This window comes from Panthera uncia (genome assembly GCF_023721935.1).
Source record: "Panthera uncia isolate 11264 chromosome E2 unlocalized genomic scaffold, Puncia_PCG_1.0 HiC_scaffold_19, whole genome shotgun sequence".
In the NCBI taxonomy this organism is placed as follows: domain Eukaryota; kingdom Metazoa; phylum Chordata; class Mammalia; order Carnivora; family Felidae; genus Panthera; species Panthera uncia.
Genome location: NW_026057588.1, coordinates 11,689,436 through 11,708,930, shown reverse-complemented (window position 1 = coordinate 11,708,930; position 19,495 = coordinate 11,689,436). Strand labels below are relative to the sequence as shown.

The window sequence follows — 19,495 nt, the reverse complement described above, 5'->3', positions numbered from 1 at the left end:
TCCCGGCCCGGCACCTGCACCGCCCGCGCCGCCCGCCCCGCCCCCGAGCCCCGCCCCCTGCCCGCCCGGGGGCGGGGCCGGGGCCGGGGCGGGGCCCAGGCCGGGACTGGGGGTAGGGGGTGGGAGACCCAGGGGACCGAGAGACCGTGGGGGTGGGGGGACGGTGGGGGTGCGGGTCCCCCAAGAGCGGGGCAGTTGCGGGCGGGGGCGTGCAGGGGATGCGGGAGAACGGGAGGGTGCTGCGTGAGGGCAGAGGTTGCGGGTGCTGTGTGAAGGGGTGAGTGTGAGTGTGTTGGTGGAAGGGTGTGCGAGGGTGCGGGTGTCGCGTGAGGGGAAGGAGGTGAGTGGTGTGTGTGAAGGCTTGGGTGTGTGTGGAGGGGAGTGTTGCGCGAGGGTGTGAGCATCGAGGGAGGGAGGAGTGTTCTGTGGGAAAGGTGAGTGTGAGAGGTGTTCTGTGGACAAGTGAGTGCAGGTGAAGGTGTCACATGACGGATTGTGACCTTAGCCACCCCGAGCTCCGGGAGGGCGGCAGAGGGGTGTCTGGGCAGGTCCTGGATCTCCCAGGCAGGGCTGGGCGGGGCGGGGGTCAGGCCCCACCCTTCCTACCGTCCAGACCCAGGAATCCAGTGTTTCCACATCATGCATCACTCTCCCGAAAGGGGCCCCCGTAAGGGAACCAACTGGAAGGAAGCCTAAGTCCTGAGCCCCAGAGAGGGAGAGGCTCCTGTGGATGCGTCCCACGCCCTAGCGTCTAGCTTCCCCACACCTGCTTCCCCCGCTCTTCCTGCCCCAGTCTCTTTTGCGTCCCCGACTTTCCACGCGCGCTTCCCACTTCTCTCCCATCATTGTTGCTGACTCACCCCTCCACATTCGGGTCCCTTCTCCCTCCTGGGGAGTGGTCTCCCTGAGCCCACTTCTGTGGGACCTTGTAGACCCGGTGCAAGCTTATCACCCTTAGAACCCGGGAAGAGTGAGAAACAGAAGGTAGGAGACCGCGACCTCTCCCGGGCCCGTTTGACAGTCAGACAAACGGAGACATCCCAACTTTGAAAACCCTTGCTCTTTACCTCCATCGCTACCCGAGTGTTCTACATTCAGGCCCACCAGGGGACTTCAGCTCCAGATACCCTTTCTGGCCTCGGTGTCCAGCTCCCAGCATCCTCTCTGTGTTCGGGACCCAGACTCCCATCAACCTCTGCGTCCCCAGGATCACACTTCTAAGCAACCCCTCTCCTTTTCCATTCTCAGTTCACCTTTCTATAAACTGGGGGAAGAGGCCTCGCATTCTCTGTCTGAGGACGGGTGGAAGAGAGATGTCTGACCTGGAGGTGGGAATCTGGGTTGGGAGGTAGGTCGCTAACTGTTGTCTTTGCCCCGAGAAAGGTCCCCTGGCCCATGGCTCCAACCAACGTCTCCTGCTTCAGCTGAAGGACACCCCAGTAGATGTTGGTTTGGTTCTCGTCTCTCTTCTTTGGGCCCCGCCATTTTTCCCTTCCAAGGATATCAGGAGAGCGGTGGACACCAGGGTACTTTATCCATTAGGGTTTTCATTCAGGTGACAGCAAATCCGACCCAAGTGGCTTCAGAGAAACAGAACTGGGCCACATAGAAAAAAGTGTCGGGTACAGCTGGCTTCAGCATGGCCCATCTGTCTCTCTGTCCTAAGGGTAAGTGGCTCCCCTCATGTTGCAAGATGACTGGCCACCACACCTTTCCTTCTCATCTGGAGAGAGAAAAAAGCAAGACAGATGGAGATGGAGAGAGCCAGACTGATAGAGACTGAGGGGAGGGGAAGAGAGAAAGAGGGGGAGAAGAGGTTTAAGCTTCTTCAGCAGAGTGGGGAAATACTTTTCCCCAGAAGCTCCTAGAAAACCTTTCACTGGGTCTCATTGTAAATTTTTGGAAATGTTGGGATGGTGCAGACTGGATGTTAATTGTTTACTCGATATCATTCTGTGAGATAATAGGAATATATGTATATATATGGTCTTTGCCCCTGGCTCCTGACACAGAGCTTCCGAAAGCCTTGTAATTTCCTGGGTGATAGGAATGTCTTTTTTTTTTTCCAATTTTTTTAATGTTTATTTATTTATTTATTTATTTATTTTTTCAACGTTTTTTATTTTATTTTTGGGACAGAGAGAGACAGAGCATGAACAGGGGAGGGGCAGAGAGAGAGGGAGACACAGAATCGGAAACAGGCTCCAGGCTCCGAGCCGTCAGCCCAGAGCCTGACGCGGGGCTTGAACTCACGGACCGCGAGATCGTGACCTGGCTGAAGTCGGACGCTTAACCGACTGCGCCACCCAGGCGCCCCTAATGTTTATTTATTTTTGAGAGACACAGAGTGTGAGTGTGGGAGGGGCAGAGAGAGGGAGACAAAATCCAAAGCTCTGAGCTGTCAGCACAGAGCCCGAAGAGGGGCTCGAACCCACCGACCGTGATAGCGTGACCTGAACCAAAGTCGGATGCTTCACCGACTGAGCTACCCAGGCGCCCCAGAATGTCTTTTGTTTTAATGAGGTGACTCTGGGTGGGTTTCTGGATGGCTCCTAGGTGAGAGTTGGTTCCTGGGATAGAGCAAGCAAGCCATGATGAGATGGGAAGCTTGGAATTTTCCATCCTGCCCCCCCCCCCCCCCCCCCCCCCCCCCCCCCCCCCCCCCCCCCCCCCCGCCAAGAAGGGAGAGAGTGAAAAATGGAGTTCGAGAACGATCATGCCTATGTGATGGGGGGGTGCTCCAGGTTGGTGAGCACGAGAAGGTGCTGGGCTAGTGGTGCTCCTGGAGAAGCTTCGTGCCCCTTCCCATAAACCTTGTCCTATGAGTCACTTCCATCAGGATGTTCATCTGTATCCTTTGTCATATCCTTTTACAATCTACTGGTAAATGTAAGTAAACTATTTCCCTCAATTCTGTGAGCCGCTGTAGCAAATTAACCCACCCCTAAGAGGGGGTCATGGGAACCTCTGGGTTTTAACCGGTAGGTGGGAAGCACAGGTGACCACCTGCCCTTGTGACTGGCATCTGAAGTGGAGAGTGTGTTTGTGGGACTGAGCCCTTAACCTGTGGGATCTGACGCGATCTCCAGGCCGATTGTGTCAACGTTGGGTGACGTTGTAGGACACGCGGCCCAGGTCACAGAGAACCGCTTGCTGCGGGGAAAACTCCCCCACATTTGGTGAACAGAAGTGTTGTGAGCGTGGCAGTGGCAGTGTGGCAGTGAAGGGACAGGAGGCACACAGGAGAAAGACACAGTAGGAAGAACTGGGTGGTTTTTTTTTTTTTTTTTCCTTACACATTCCCTCCCTCTTTTTCCTTTTTAAGAGAATCCTGATTTTGTTCAGGCATCCACCTTCCTTTAATAGCCAGATGATGTGAGGGAAGCCTCAGGAGTGCGGTCTAAATATACTTTTGCCTAATATTGTGGTTCCACGGCCTCTTCCAGTGGTCGTTGTAGGCATAGGTGTATGAAACAAGTCAGGCAAGCACAATGTGAGGGCAAGTCGGCTTGGGAGTTTTGGGTTAAGCTTTCTTTGTTTCAAAAAAGAGGCCCACGAAGAGATGGCCTTTTGTTATTGCCTCCGAATGTGGGTGTGATGTCTGGAATTGCAGCGGCCATCTTGAGGCCATGAGGTGGACAAGCCTGAATGGATCTTTCAGGACATTGCAGAATTAGTCAACTCAGGCACTGCCCTGACTCATGATCGCTTGTTATGTAAGATAATCAATTTCTTCTTTGTTTCAACCATTCTGAGTTGGGTGCCCTATCACACACATCCCTGGCCTCCATGTTGCCTCTGATTCGTATAGAATGTATGGAGGCAGCCCTGCTTACAGATTAAAGCATTAAAGCTTAACGACTAAAGTGATAGTTTTCTTTTTCAGTTGTTCCCCCAACCTTGTGGTCGGATCTCTCTCCTAGGGGTCACTTTCCCCACTCTGGCCGAGTGGGCTGCATACTAGGACCGCAGGAGCGGTGGATGCCTGTTCACAGCCTGAACAACTGTACGCAGTGACTTAGATAGGAACTTCCCTGGGTGTAGCAGAGAGGGTCAGAGGCAGAGGCCTGGCCCAAACTAGACCCCATCAGAACCTGTCTGCTAGCTAACAGTTTGGAACCGGGACACGAGGAGTTCTTGGTGCTTGACATTTCAAGGGCATATTTGGCTCCTCTGTGTGAAGCAGAAGAAGGTGGTCTGTGGAGAGACAGAAAAATAAAGCGGAAGCCCACGAGGGAAACCACACAGTCGGAGAGAGACAGAGAGACAGAGAGATTCTGCAAAAGGGAGACAGCCTTGTGATTTCGCGCAGCTTTTCAATTCTGTTTCTTGTCCCTGGTGAGGCCCAGAGACTAGCTCTTGCTTGGATTCTAAACTTCCAATAACATTGTCGTTTTGCTTAAGTCAGCTTAAACAGGTTTTATTTCTCGCAACCGAAATCCCTCCACAAAAACCTGGGAGCCATTAACGATGAGGTCTTGATCACAGGCTCCGGTGTAGAACATTATGAGAAATGTATCCCCGAGCCTCAATATCTGCTGTTGGTCATTGTGGGACGAGTATTTCAAACCTCTGATCCTTACTGGAGGGCATGCCAGGAGGTGTAATCCTAGCCTCCAACCTCTGCCCCACGGTCTCATGGGAGATGCAGTCCTAGCCTCCATTCCTGCTGTAAGGCATCATGGGAAATGTATTCCTTCCCCTCCAATCTCTGCTGTAGGGCATCATGGTGGGTGTAGTTCTTGCCTCCCACCTCTGTGGTAGGGAATCGTGGGAAAGGTGAAACTACCCTCAATTTTCATTCTAGAGCGTCTCACAAAATGTTACCTTGGCCTTGTCTCTGCTGTTGGGAATCAGGAGAGGACGTAGCCCTAGCCCAGTTTTTGTTGCACGATACCCTAGAAGATGTGATCTTTCCTTCCTTCCTTCCCTACTTTCTTTCTTAATTACCTGCCACGTTCCAGGCATTATTCTTCTAGATACTGCGAAGACAGCAGCAGTGAGCCGATAAAGGTCTTGCCCGTTTTGGAGGTTATAGTGGGGAGAGTTAGCAAAAAACCAAACCAGTGACTGACTGTTCCTGTGAACCACTGCAGCATAACAAAATGCCCTAAAACTCAGTGGTGGAAAACCCTCACCTTTTTATTTTATGATTCTGTGGGGCAGGAATTTGAGCAAGGCACAGCAGGATCAGTGCCTATCTTGCCCCACAATCAACTGGGGCCCAAATGGGCTGGCTTAAACAGCTGTAGGGGGGGTGGGATGGTTCATTTGGGGCCATATATCTCAAACCTTGGCTCTCGCTGCTGGCTGGTGGTGTGGATCGAATTGTGTCCCTGTCCCCACTGAGAAATACGTTGAAGTTCTAACCCCTAGGAGGTACGAATGTGACCTTGTTTGGAAATAGGGACTTTGCAGATGTGATTTAAGATGACGTCACACTGGATTAGGGTGGGCCCCTAAATCCAATGACCCGGTGTCCTTATAGGGAGCGAGAGAGATTTGGAGCCACACGACCACATTCACTGAGAGGAAGGCCATGTGATGACAGAGGCAGGGACTGGAGTAGTGTGGCTCCAAGCCCAGGAACACCCAGGATTGTCAGCAACCCCCAGAAGCTAGGATGAGGCCAGGAAGGATTCTTCACCAGCGACTTTAGAAGGAGCACATCTACTGCCAATACCTTGATTTCCAACTTCTAGTATCCAGAACTCTCAGAGAATAAATTTCTGTTGCTGGAAGCCACCTGCTTCGAAAGTTTGTAGTTACTCTGGCAGTCCTAGGAAACGAAAACAGCTGGGCGTCCTGACTCTCCTGCACATGACGTCAGCTGGGGTCGCGATGTCTGGGGTCGCTCCCTTGCCCGCTTGTCTGGTGTCTGGGCTGAGCTGGCTGGAACATCTGGGGCTCTCTCCCCATATGGCATCCATGTATGAATAGCGTGGGTGTCCCCAGAGCATGGCAGTCTCAGTGTAGGAGGACTTTCACATGGCAGCTGGCTTCCCCAGAGCCAGTTCCTGAAGCCTGGGCCCAGAACACGGCATGACATAGCTTCCAGACCACCTTCTGTTGGCCAAAGCAGTCACAGAGCCACTCACGTTCAAGAGCTGGAGATGCCACCCCACCTCGTTAAGCCACCACAATGACCATCAGTGATGTGTGATTAGAGGAGGTCCTAAAAGGAAACCCTGTCCCTTACCTGCCCCAGATACTTTGGAAGATGTCTTATCCTTTTGTTCATTAGCCATAGGGTGCTGGGGAATGTAATTTTGTCTCTACGGGTTTGCCTCAGCAAGCATGGGATTCTTCAATGTGGTGCCCCCAGAGTGCCATTGAGATGATATTTGTGTCTTTTTCTCGGTCAGTCTGAAGGCATCCTAGGAAATATAACCCAGCCTCTATCTCCTGCCACCAGGGCATCAGTGGAGATGTAATCCTGTCCTTATTCCTCACTGCAGTGCCTCCAGGGAGCTCCGGCCATCAGAGTAACCCTCCCATTCATCTCCTGTCTCAGAGCTCCCTGGGAGAGGCAGATGCTGCTCCTTAGAACAACAAAGTAGTCTTGACCTTTTGGAGCTCGGGAGAAGAGACTGGAAGGTGAGTGCTTGGGTGAGCGAGTTGGAGCCCACAAATCGATGTGGAGGTGGCTTTGGGTGGGAGTCTACATGGGATCATTCCCAAGGCTAGGGCCTCAAATGCCTCGGTCCTGCAGTGTGACCCCTGATTCCAGGAAAGGTGCCCCTGCCCCGCCTTCATCCTCCCAAAGATAGATGCTACAGAGACGGGAAGATCGGGCCTTGTTCACTGGTATAAAAATCTTTACTTCAGTATAAAATATTAAATAAAACAAATATTAATTAATAATAACAACGATGGTGCAACAATACTAATGTGACAAGACCTCTCCCGCTGGCCTGCAGCCTATCTCCAGCTTTTCTCCTCTGGTTCTGCAACTCTGTGAGACAGGTGTCTTGACAGCTGGGATGGCTGAGACCCACAGAGGGCACCACACTGGCCTGAGGTCACACAGCAATTCTGCAGCGCTGGAAGCCGAGGGAAGGGCAAAGGGTTCCCCTGGATCCAGCCAGGGCAGGGGGAGTGTGGGCTTCAGGTCCAGAGGAGAGTGCCCCCCCATAGTCTGGCACTTATAAGCAGGGTGACGGTGAGGCTGAGGTGGGCAGGACCACGCTGGGCGGCACCCCCCGTGCGTGGCTGGCGATCCAGGACTGGATGGTTGCAGCCATTTCCAGAACAGCAGGAGACGTTGAGATGGGTCAGGCTGAAGGCTTCAGCCACGTGGAGACTTTGGCACCATGAGGGGGTTGCACAGCCTCTCACTGTGTAGCTTGGGTTGCCCAGGCCTGAGGAGAGAGAAGGCTGTGTGAGCTGCTGGGGCTAGGCCTGGAATTCTCCCCAGGTGACATGCCACCTTGTGGTGGGTGCCACCTGAAGAAAGCGGCAGTTTTAAATGTGGTCCCTCGGGCCCTTCCAGGGGAAGTGTGAAGTCAAAATTATTCTCATAATAATGTTAAAACAGCATTTGGCTCTTCCGCTCTTTTACGTGTGCAGTGGGGTTTTCCAGAAACCCTGGGATATGTGATCTTGCAGCCGACCGAATACAGAAGCAGATAGGAGGCTCCTGGGGCCCCTGGGTGGCTCAGTCGGTTAAGCGTCCGACTTTGGCTCAGGTCATGATCTCACGGTTCGTGAGTTCCAGCTCCGCGTCGGGCTCTGTGCTGACAGCTCGGAGCCTGGAGCCTGCTTTGGATTCTGTGTTTTCTTCTCTCTCTGCCCCTCCCCCGCTCGTGCTGTCTCTGTCTCTCAAAAATAAATAAAAGTTAAAAAAAACGTGAAAAAAAAAAAACCATAGGAGGATCCAGCTGTCTTCTCTTAAGCCAGGCATTAAAGATATTTGCAAAACGGTAGGCCAATGCCGGTCTTCTCATTAAATGTTTTCGTTGTGGAAAGTGGCATTAAAAAATTTTTTTTAAATAAAAAATATGTTCAGATGGGATGAAGTTTTATTTTAAAATAAATTAATAAATACATCTCACTTTTCACTTCTAATGCCGTAAATATCTACAGAGATCATGGACACAAGTAATGGTTTTTAAGAGAATGAGGAAATTTTGAGATGAAAAACGTGGAGAACCACTGGAATAGAGAGGCGGGTCCAGGATGGCACAGGATGGGAGCCCGTGATGTGATGTCCGTAGGAAGTCCCACCCACTTGGGGAAGCCCCGCCCCCAGAGAAGCCCACATTCTGTTGCTGAAACACCCATTTCCTAATGGAAGCCCTAATTCCCGACTACACTTTGCACCCTCCCAAAGGAAGTCCTACCTTTTCCACAGGAAGACCCACCTCTATCAGGGCGACCTCTAGCCCACAGCCTCCCACCCACAACTCTCCTTTCCCAGCCTCCTAGAGGGGCTCACCATTACTGCCAGTGGCTTCCAGACATTGACTCATGGGGCCACGGCAGGCAGTCAGGGAAGTCTCTTCCGAGGAACATCCATGGGTGCTGTTCCCCTCACAGCTGTAACACTGGAGGCCATTCAGAGGCAGGTTTTGAAGCTCCACAACTTGGAAGAAGACAAGGACACAGAAACCAAGGAAATTAGCACTGGGGTCTGGGCAGGTGGGGTGGAGGGGTGTCCCTCCAGGTATTACCTCCCTAGAACTGTCAACTCGCAGCCTAGAGATGTCTTGGAGCCACCTTGTGGTCAGGCATTTGAACGGCACTCTCTTCTGGCGGGTTCTTTATAGAACCTCTGAGAGAAATCCCACCTCCCGGCTCCTCCTGAGCCCCCATCTGACCAGGCACTGGGCAAGCAGCTGTGGAAGACCAAAGAATCCAGCTACCCTGTCCAGTATGGTGGCCACTAGCCAAGTGTGGTTGTTTACATGGACACTGAAGTTAGCTCGTATTAACTACAGTTCAAAGTTCAGTTCACATTTCAAGTGCTCAATGGCCAGATGAGGCAGAGGCTACCATATTGGAAGGCACGGGTATAGAACATTTCCATCACTGTGAGAACTTCTGTTGGACAGTACTGGTTTATAACACGAAGGAGCTGGATTACACTGGAGGGGAGGGACAGGGACACGTTTCCCCGAGGACCATACTTCAAAGCAGAGACCTAACAAATGAGAAGTAGCCAGCTAGGCAAACTCCCGTGGGCGAGACGTGTTCCTGGAGGAGAGGGCACTGCATGTGCAAAGGCCATGAGGCAGGATGGAGTTTGGATCAGTGCAGACTGTGAGGCAGACAGGTGCTGATCACATAGGGCATAGGACGGCCTTTGGATTTTATTCTGAGAGCAAGGGGAAGTCGCTGCAGCGACTTGAGGAAGGAGGGGCCCATGCTTGCTCTGGTTTACATTTTTAAGAAATCACTCTTGCTGCTGTGCTGGGCACTGGCTGTAGGGTGCAGGAGTGGAAGCAGGGGGGCCAGCAAGGTTACTGTAACAATGGAGGCAAGGGCTCCAGGTGGCTCAGACCAGGGAGGTGAGCAGTGGAAAGATTCTAGGAAGCATAAAGCATGGGTCTTGGTAAAGGTTTGACGGGCTCATCGAATTCCCACACAACCCATCTTTGAGGACTCCTCGGAGAGACCTAGAGAGGAGGCGGGGCCTGCGAGTGAGTGGCAGCAGCCTGGGTACGCCTCCCTGCCCCGACCCCAGGCCTCGCGTGGCGCGCGTCCCTTGCCCCTCACCTGGACCCCCGTTGCATTTGGTGGTGTTACAGCACCGCAGGAAATGGAAGGTGTGGTTGTTGTGGAAGCCGGTGGGGCCTGGGCAGCCAGGAAGGTTGCCACAGCCGCGGGTGTGGTGCTCATCCCTTGGACTGCCTGTAGGGGGCAGAGGAGAGAGAGATCAGGCTACTGGCCCGGGCTGAGACTGGGTTTGCCCACGGCAGCAGTCATCTGCCGGTTTCCTGCTTCGCGGTTCATTACAGGACCCTCATCTTATTTGGGGCAGCCATTATCTAGCCAAAAGACACATTTTCCACCCGCCACAGGTGTAGTCATATGACTGAGTTCTGGCCAATGTGATATAAATAGATTTTATGCGACTTCCAGAAAGGAGAACCCTCACGAAAGGAAAAGTGCCTATTTTTTGGTCCCTTTTTCTCATTCTTCCTCCTAGAACTTGGACATGAGGTCTGGAGCTCTGGCAGCCATATTGGACTATGAGGCAATCTTGAGAATGGAAGCAGAGACGAGAAGGCATCTGGGTTCCTGGTGACTGTAGAACTGTCCTAGTGGCCCAGGACTTCGGATCACTAGACTTTTGTGTCACAGAATTAACTTTCTGCCTTGCTTAAATGCTTGTTATTCTGGGGTGGTTGTTAAGTGCAGCCTTGGGACGGGACAAAGCAGGGAGGAGGAGCTGCTGGTAGGTTGGGGCTCACCTTCCAGGGTCCGGTGGGTCACCACCTCCAGGCACTGTTCTCCAGGGCTGCGGCATTGCAGGCTCTGGACCCAGCCTCTCTCACAGCTCAGGTCTGATGAGGCGCAGGAAACACATTCAAGGTAACGGCTTCGGGTTCGGGGAAAGGTGGGAGGCAGACCTGTTTGGGGAGGGGCGGGAGGGTGAGACTCCCTGGGAGAGTCCCAGAGATCTAGTTCCCTTGAAGACTCACTTTAGCATCAATTCCTCTTCATCTCACCCTTCAGCCAATCATCAAAGCCCTGCCCATCCCACCTCCTGAATCTTTCTAGCATCCATCCCCTCCTTTCCAGCCCCATGACCAGGTCAGACCGCCTTCAACACCAGGTTTGTCTTTGGCCTTCTGGTTTCCATTCTTGCTCCCCAACCCCACCAAGTGCATCCCCACACAGCCCTAGAAGGATGCTTCTAATTTTTTTTTTTTAACATTTATTCAATTTTGAGAGACAGAGAGAGACAGAGCACGAGCAGGGTAGGGGCAGAGAGAGAAGGAGACGCAGAATCTGAGCTCTCAGCACAGAACTTGGAAGGATGCTTCTAATACTTGAATCCGACTCTGCCTCTGCTCTGCGCAAAACCCCTCCATGGCTCCCCGGTGCCCTCAGAATAAAATCCAAGCTACTCAGCACGGCATTCAAGGCCCATCAGAGTCTGGGTCCTGGTCACCTCTCCTGCCTCATCGCCCTCCACTAGCCCCTCAGGCTCTACCCCTCCACAACTTCCCACAGCCCCTGAGTGTACAGGCAGAACACGCTTCCTTGTTCCCTACTTTCCCTGTCTCCTCCTACTCATTTTTCAGGCATCATCTCAAATTTCACCTCCTCTAAGAAGTCCTCCCTCACCTCCCAGGCTGGATCAGGTACCCCTCTGGGGTCCCCTTCCAGCCACACCCACTTTAGGTCCTCCCTGGGAGCCCCAGCAGGGTAGGTCCGGGGGGCTGTCTCCATCATTAACTTGTCCCAACACCACCCAGCACAGGGCCAGGGCCAGAGAAGATATTCAATAAATATTTGTTAAATGAATGAATCAACAATTGATCAAAACTCTGCTATTGTTCCCTGTGGTAGCCAATCTCCGAGCCCCCAGGACCCCTCGCTCCTGGTATGCGTGCCCTTATAGGGGCTGACCTGTATAACTAAGAGGAATATTGCAGAAATGATGGTGTATCACTCTTGTGCAAGATCGTAAAAGGCACTGCAACTCCTCCCTGGCTCTCTCTTGGATTCCTTGGTCTGGAGGGGATCCAGCTATCACGTTGTTAGGACACTCAAATACTCCGCGTACTCGTCTACATGGCGAGGAACTGAGGCCTTTTGCCCAAGTCACGGGATCACATTGTCCGTGAGAGTGAAGCTCCCTTTGGAGCCAGCAGTCACCTTGACTACACCTGCATGAAAGATCTAGAATCATCTGTGTAATCATCATCTGAAAGATCTAGAATCATCTAGAATCATCTAGATTCATCTGGAAGTTACTTCCAGATTCTTGACCTTCTGAAACTTTGTGAAATAATACACGCTTAATTTTGTTTCGAGTTTTGGGACAATCTGCAATGCGGCCACAGATAATTAATACACTCCCCAGTTGTGTCAGGGATCCAAGCCTCACTTGATCGATCTGTGAAAACTCGGCCTCTCACCCCTTCTGGTCCAGGCCAAGAGGATGAATTATTTTTCCCTGGAAACACCATAGCCATTTCCTCTGCCCAGGCCTTGGCCCACACCATTCCTGAGCCTGGCATGCCCTCCCCTTCCTGACCCCAAATATCCAAGTTGAGTTGGGGCCAAGTCTTACATCAGAGAGAGGACGGTCTCAGCCCCTCTCTCAACTGGCAGGCCAGCTGCTGGAATTAGGTGAATCATTTACATCCAAAGCCAAATCTTCCCCAATCCTAAAGAAAAGTAACTAAAATTCCAACATGAACTTCCATGAAAACAACAACAACAACAACAAACACCATTGGGTTTGATTGCCGTCCCCACTCTCATACCACTCTAGGGTCCCCTGGTGAACTTTTCTATCTCATTCTTCTAAATGTGGGTGATTCTCAGGGCTCTGTCTCGGGCAGTTTTCATTTCTCACGGTACGCGCTCTCCCATGGGGACGCTATCCATCGACCTGATTTCATTTCCATGTGTTTGCTGGGAACTCACTCCAGGCAGGACTTCTCTCTGAGCTCCACATCTGTACACCCAACTGCTTCCTGGAGGCCCCCTGACTATCCCTCAAACACCTGAATCGCTACATGCCCCAAGGGGAGCTCTCCTTCTTCTCTAAACTGGTCCTTCGCTCCTGAATTCCACATCTCTGAGGTGGCCCCGTTCTTCAGTCCCCCAGGGCAGACATCTGGCAGGTTCCTTGATCCTCTGCATCCAGTATCAATTTGGATATTTCTAGTTGCCCCGTCTTCTAGCTCTTTAATCCTTTTGCCGCACTGCACACATCTTTTAAGCACATCTATTAGGCTGTTAATTTCAGTCACTATTCTGTATTTCCTGTTTGACTCTTTTAAAAAACGGACACCCACATTTCTGCTAAAATTTATCCTATTCTCTATTTTTTGGACTCTGTTGGTCATGGCTTATTTATTTATTTATTAAAAAAATTCTTTTTAATGTTTGTTTTTGAGAGAGAGACACACAGAGTGCGAGTGGGGGAGGGTCAGAGAGAGAGGGAGACATAGAACCCGGAGCAGGCTCCAGGCTCTGAGCTGTCAGCACAGAGCCCGACGCGGGGCTCGAACTCACAAACGGTGAGATCAGACCTGAGCCGAAGTCGGATGCTTAACCGACTGAGCCACCCAGGTGCCCTGATTATGGCTATTTTAAATTTCCCTGTCGGGGCCCCTGGGTGGCTCAGTCGGTTAAGCGTCTGACTTCGGCTCAGGTCATGATCTTGTGGTCCGTGAGCTCGAGCCCCACGTCGGGCTCTGTGCTGACAGCTCAGAGCCTGGAGCCTGTTTCGGATTCTGTGTCTCCCTCTCTGACCCTCCCCCATTCATGCTCTGTCTCTCTCTGTCTCAAAAATAAATAAATGTTAAAAAAAAAATTAAAATAAATAAATAAATAAATACATAAATAAATTTCCCTGTCTAATAACTCTACTATCTGAATCGTTACGGGTCTGTTTCTACTGTTGGATTTTTCTCTTGGTTTCCTGTTAATTGGTCCTTTTTATTTTCTTCGGGGTACCTTGTAAGTTTTGATTAGATGCCGGACATCACAATGAAAATTTGTAAAGGCTCTAAATAATGTTATTTTCTTCCCGAGAGGGGTAGGTTTTCTTCCTGCTGACGATCAGATGTAGGCATTTTTAGGGCTGGTCTATTTCAGTTTTGCCCTTACGCCTCGGGTGTGGACTGAGAGGAAAGCGTGGGGTGGTTACCAAGGCCTCTCTCTCTCCAACTTGGCAACTTTGGTCTTTCCAGCATCATATGCCTGCTGGAATCTTTGCTCAGTTCTGTAACTTCCCAGATACTATTTTCTGCTGAGTTTCTTGGAGTTTCACCCTATGCACATACAGCCTGCCAATGACTTAAAAGAAGTTTGCAAATCTGGGGACTCCCTTTTCTGTGGTTCCATGTGTTCCAGGATTTTACCACTCATTTTCTAGACACTCTGGCAATCCTAGAATCTGACCCTTGTCTGCTCAGCCTAGTGATGATCTCCCTTATTTGGGTTCTATTTCCTCTCCTCAACAGTGAATTGGAAAGTGCACCCAAGGAAACACCCAGCTTGTCTGCATAACTCAACTTCTGTGCTTCCCTTATTTCAAGGATCGTAGCATCTCAACTTCCTCTCTTCATTTGCTGCTCTCCAGTGACCTCAAATAAATATTTATAATTTGTCCAGCTTTTCTGGCTGTGACTGGCAGATTAGTCCAATACATGTGATCCCATCATGACCAGAACTGCAAACCAACCTCCATGTCTAATCCATCACTAAGTCCCACTCATCTACCTGCTAAATAGTTCTTTTTTAAAGAATATTTATTTATGGGAGCACCTGGGTGCCTCAGTTGGTTGAGCAGCCGACTTCAGCTCGGGTCATGATCTCTCGGTTCGTGAGTTCGGGCCCTGAGTCAGGCTCTGTGCTGACAGCTCAGAGCCTGGAGCCTGCTTCGGATTCTGTGTCTCCCTCCCTCCCTCGTTCATGCTCTGTCTGTCTCTCTCTCTCTCAAAAATGAATAAAAATTAAAAAAACTTTTTGTTTATTTATTTAGTTACTTACTTATTTATTTATTTATTTAGAGACAGACAGACAGCATGAGTGAGGAAGGAACGGAGAGACAGAGGGAGAGAGAGAGTCCCAAGCAGGCTCCACGCTGTCAGCACAGACCCTGATGTGGGGCTCGAACTCACAAACCTCGAGATCATGACCTGAGCCGAAACCAAGAGTCAGATACTCAACCGATGGAGTCACCTGGGTGCCCCCTCTGCTAAACCCTTCTTCAATCCACCCCCCTTCTCTCCATCTGCATGGCTGACATTCTAAAATTTTTTTTTTTCAACGTTTTTAATTTATTTTTGGGACAGAGAGAGACAGAGCATGAACGGGGGAGGGGCAGAGAGAGCGGGAGACACAGAATCGGAACCAGGCTCCAGGCTCCGAGCCGTCGGCCCAGAGCCCGACGCGGGGCTCGAACTCACGGACTGCGAGATCGTGACCTGAGCCGAAGTCGGCCGCTTAACCGACTGCGCCCCCCAGGCGCCCCTGCATGGCTGACATTCTAATCCAGTCGCCCTCTTCTTCATCGGGACAGCCTCAGCCAACTCCAAGTTGGACTCTCCTCATCTACTCTCCCTCCATCATTGCCTCCCTCTGAGGTCAGAATAATTTGTTTAACAATCCAAATCTGATGGTGACACTCTCTGCTTAAAACCCTTGTTCCCCAGACGGTCTATGTTCCGTGTGGAATATGACCCTGCCAGGTGCACCAGCTCTTCTTGCCGGTTTTTTCCTCCCCGCAGTCATCCTACTTTCATCCACCCTTGCGTATGTCGCTCTCCCCAGAAAACCCTTCCCACTGTCTTTTTAATAATCTGACTCCTACTCATCCCTCAAGATCCAGCCTAGTCATTGCTTCCTGTAGGAAGACTTCCCTGACCTGAGTCCAGTATTTCCCCCCAAGGGTCCCACAGCCCCAACACTTCATGCCTCCCGGCCCCGATCACTCTGGTGTCTGTTTCCTTTATCTCAGCCCTGAAAGTTCTGGACTATGTTTCCCCATTACAGCTCTGACCCCTCTGATCTGTTTCCCCATCCTGGCGCTGACTAATCTTAGCAGTCACTGTCTGGTGATGGGTCTCTCACCCCCACTCCCACCCCACTGGACTGTAAGCCCAGTGGTAAGGCCCAAAGCTGTCCCGGTCACCTCTGTATCCCCAGTATCACATAAGTACAGGATGGGGTTTAACCAACTATTCCAGTCACCGCCTGCAGGATAAAATGGCCTTAGAAATGGGGCTGGTATAGTTTTACTACTTACTAAATTACTGAATTGATAGCTGCTGCCCCAAGCTTGCTGGTGGACCCCTGGCCACTCCCAACTCTCTCTTTATTTATTTCCTTAAAATTTTTTTTTTGTAATGTTTATTTATTTTTGAGAGAGAGAGAGAGAGAGAGAGAAAGCATGAATGGGGGAGGAGCAGAGAGAGAGGGAGACACAGAATCTGAAGCAGGCTCCAGGCTCTGAATTGTCAGCACAGAGCCTGACGCGGGGCTTGAACCCACGAACCGTGAGATCATGACCTGAGCTGAATGCTCAGATGCTTAACCGACTGAACCACCCAGGCACCCCCCCGCCAACTCTCTCTTTAGAACCCTATGTTCCCAAGATTCATCAGCTAAGGTGGGAGAGGGGTGCTCCAGGAGTCTGTTCTGACTGGTCAGTGCCTTATGCATCAACTGATATCGTTAAATATTTTGAATATTATCTGCAGTTAGAATTAATTGAGTCTACTCCATTATTAGTGCTTTCCTTATGCAAATCTAACAGCAAGATGATGCTAGTGACCCTTCCCTGAAAATAAACATCTGGGGGTGCCTGGGTGGCTCCGTCGGTTGAGCATCCGACTTCGGCTCAGGTCATGATCTTACAGTTCGTGGGTTCAAGCCCCGCGTCGGGCTCTGTGCCAACAGCTCAGAGCCTGGAGCCTGTTTCAGATTCTGTGTCTCCCTCTCTCTCTGACCCTCCCCCGTTCATGCTCTCTCTCTGTCTCAAAAATAAATAAACGTTAAAAAAATTAAAAAAAAAAAAAAAGAAAGAAAATAAACATCTGATTCAGTCCCCGCCAACAGATGGAAGTTTGAGGTCAGGAAGGATGAACAAGAAACAGTGCAAACGCAGGTGCTCTGCTTAACTGACGTCATTGTGACTGGTCTGGACTTAGCCAATTTCCTTCCTCACCAGGTCCAGAAAGAGGAAACGGCATGCATGACCAAGCAACATGGATCCGTTGCTTCCTACCCTCTCCTGTGGGAACTTGAGCCTTTCTAAGGCTTTTTGTTAGACGGGCATTTGCATGGGGGCTGGTGGGGACAGGATCAGGAGAAGGACGAGTTTAAGTCAGAGATGGTGCGGGGGTCGGGGACGGCAAGGGCTGCCCAACTCACCAGCTCTGGGTCGGTTGCACAAGTCAGACCCACACACGGCCTCCGTAAGAGTGATGATCTTCACGCCTGTCCGATAGCTCATGGTCCTGTTGCTTTTCTCTGGGTGAGCACAGCCTCTCTCCACCACCTCCAGCTCGTCACCTACTGTGAGGAATGTGTCTCTGTCACCCCAAAGGCTCCACTGGGCTCAACCGGCCTCTGATACTCCTGGTCATATGGTCACCCACTTCTGGGGCTGACCTCTTCTCTTGGGGCCAGCTGTCTCCCCTCTCCCCCTCCCAGCACAGAGAACCTACTCTCTCTTAGGGACAACACTGTTGTGGAGAACTTCTGGATCCATCTACCCCTCCTGCCCAGCTTAGCAGTGAGATGCCTCTAATAGGATTTTTTTTTTTTTTTTTTTTTTAAGCAGGCTGCATGCCCAACGCTGGGCTTGAACTCACGATGCTGAGATCAAGACTCAAATGCTCCACCAACTGAGCCACCCAGGCTCCTCTCTAATAGGAATTTTTAAAGGAAAATGTTACAAGCTTGCCAAATAGTATAAGAGAGTGATATAGTAAATATTGTGTATCTGTCACCAAACTTTATATAAAGTATTAGCATTTTGCTGTATTTTGTTTCAGATATTTTTAAAAAGGAACTTAAATTTAAAGGATACATTTAGGGGTGCCTGGGTGGCTCAGTCAGTTAAGCGTCTGACTTCAGCTCAGGTCATGATCTCAGCCTGTGAGTTCGAACCCCGCATCGGGCTCTGTGCTGACAGCTCAGAGCCTGGAGCCTGCTTGGGATTCTGTGTCTCCCTCTCTCTCTGCCCCGCCCCTGCTCATGCTCTGTCTCTCTCTGTTTCCAAAATAAATAAAAACATTAAAAAAAAATTTTTTTAAGATACATTTAAAGTCTCCTGATCACTCCCCCACATCCATTGCCCTTATGCCCTGCCCAGAAGCAACTACTGGCACAGACAATTCTCACACTGGGTGTGCCTAACATACTGTTGTTTATTTGGGCAGTGTTTATTTATTGTATATTGTTACATACTATTTACATTAAAAGGTATCATACTCTGCAACGTGCTTTTTCTCTCTCAACCTTATGTTTTTGAGATGTATCCACTTTAATGCCTACAGCTCTGGTTCCTTCATTTAAACTGCCTGCAGCATTCCATTGTGTGCTTATGCCATGTTTCTCCTCTGCTGATGACTAATCTGTATCACAGACGTCACTGCTGAGAACCTTCTTATACACGTGTCTCTGGGCACGTGTGTCCAAGGTTCTTCGGGCTTTCTATATTCCTAGGAGTTGAACTGCTGTCTGTGGGGTATGCTAATCTTCACCTGTACGAGATATTGCCAAATTGGTCTTTGCGGGGGATGCACCAATTTACCCCCGCTATTAACAGGGTCTGCAGCCTCACATTCTTATCCATTCTTTGCTTTGTCAGTGTTTCGAATGCTTGTCAATCTGGTGGGTGTGAAATGGGGTCTCCTTGTCTTTTTCCTTTGCACTTCCCTGATTACTGGTGAAATGAGGGTTCTTGGCCACTGGAGTTCCCTGCAGGAACCAAGTGCGGGAATCTCACCTTCCCACATGCGCATGACCGTGGTCCTGCAGAGGTCCTGGCCCGGGGCACACTCTTCCACCTGGCACTTCCCGGTCCTCCCACACAGCATGCACTGCAGGCCCCAGGAGGCTGGGGGAAGAAAGAGTAGAGGAAAGATTGTTATAGCTCCGTGCCAGGGTCCCCCCTTGCCCCTTCATGCCCCAATACCGGGACCAAGTCACCAGGCCCTGTGCACTCAAGTTTATGCTCCGCGTTCGGCCCGACCTTTAGTTCCAACACTAGGTTCAGGCCAGCTGCTTCCAGTCTATCTCTAGCCCCACGTTGTATCTACGTCCCCCTACCCTAAAGTTCTATCCCCGCCCACAATACCTCTCTAAAGTCCCGCCCTGGCTCATTTTCCCTTGAATTCGGTACCCACGCGGGGCCAATCCTGAAAGTCCAGTCCTCACCCTCTGTCCATCTGGACCGTCTAGCCTAACTGCAGTTTAGGTGCTTCCCCCCACCGCACCGGGCCTCGGTCGGTTCTGCCTCTCACGCCCTCCGAGGGGCGGTCTACGCTCACCCTACTGCAGCTGATCTTTGTTCTACCCCACTTCCCCGTGTCTTCCACCAACTATCCCCCCGTTAACGACCCCAAACTCTACTCTTTTCCCAAAGTTCTCTCCCCGACCATCAGCCCAGGCCAAAGTTCTAACTCCGCCCACCAGACCTCTGGAGGTTCTAACCCCCACTACTGTAGCCTCGGTCTAAGTTCTCTCCGGGCTCACCGTGAGCTCCTCCCCCGAAGCGCTCTCCCCGCCCACAGGCTCCTCCCCCAAAGCTCTCTCCCCGCCCACAGGCTCCTCCCACGAAGCTCTCTCCCCG

The 19,495-nt window shown here is 51.1% G+C and overlaps 1 protein-coding gene across 2 annotated transcripts in view; it reads right to left on the bottom strand.

Annotated features, from left to right (window-relative positions):
* Positions 1–6,231: 6,231 nt before the first annotated feature.
* The window catches only part of PLAUR (plasminogen activator, urokinase receptor), a 14,617-nt gene continuing 1,353 nt past the window's right edge, over positions 6,232–19,495 (bottom strand). The window contains exons 2-7 of one of the 2 annotated variants that reach the window (XM_049620971.1): positions 18,650–18,760; positions 17,068–17,208; positions 10,416–10,574; positions 9,718–9,852; positions 8,438–8,584; positions 6,232–7,361 (exon numbers count right to left, since the gene is read on the bottom strand). In XM_049620971.1, the coding sequence (XP_049476928.1) occupies positions 7,108–7,361; positions 8,438–8,584; positions 9,718–9,852; positions 10,416–10,574; positions 17,068–17,208; positions 18,650–18,760 (947 nt within the window). In that variant the 3' untranslated portion in view covers positions 6,232–7,107. Of the gene's footprint in view, positions 7,362–8,437; positions 8,585–9,717; positions 9,853–10,415; positions 10,575–17,067; positions 17,212–18,649; positions 18,761–19,495 lie in introns of both variants that reach the window. The other variant, XM_049620970.1, reaches the window with a different exon arrangement.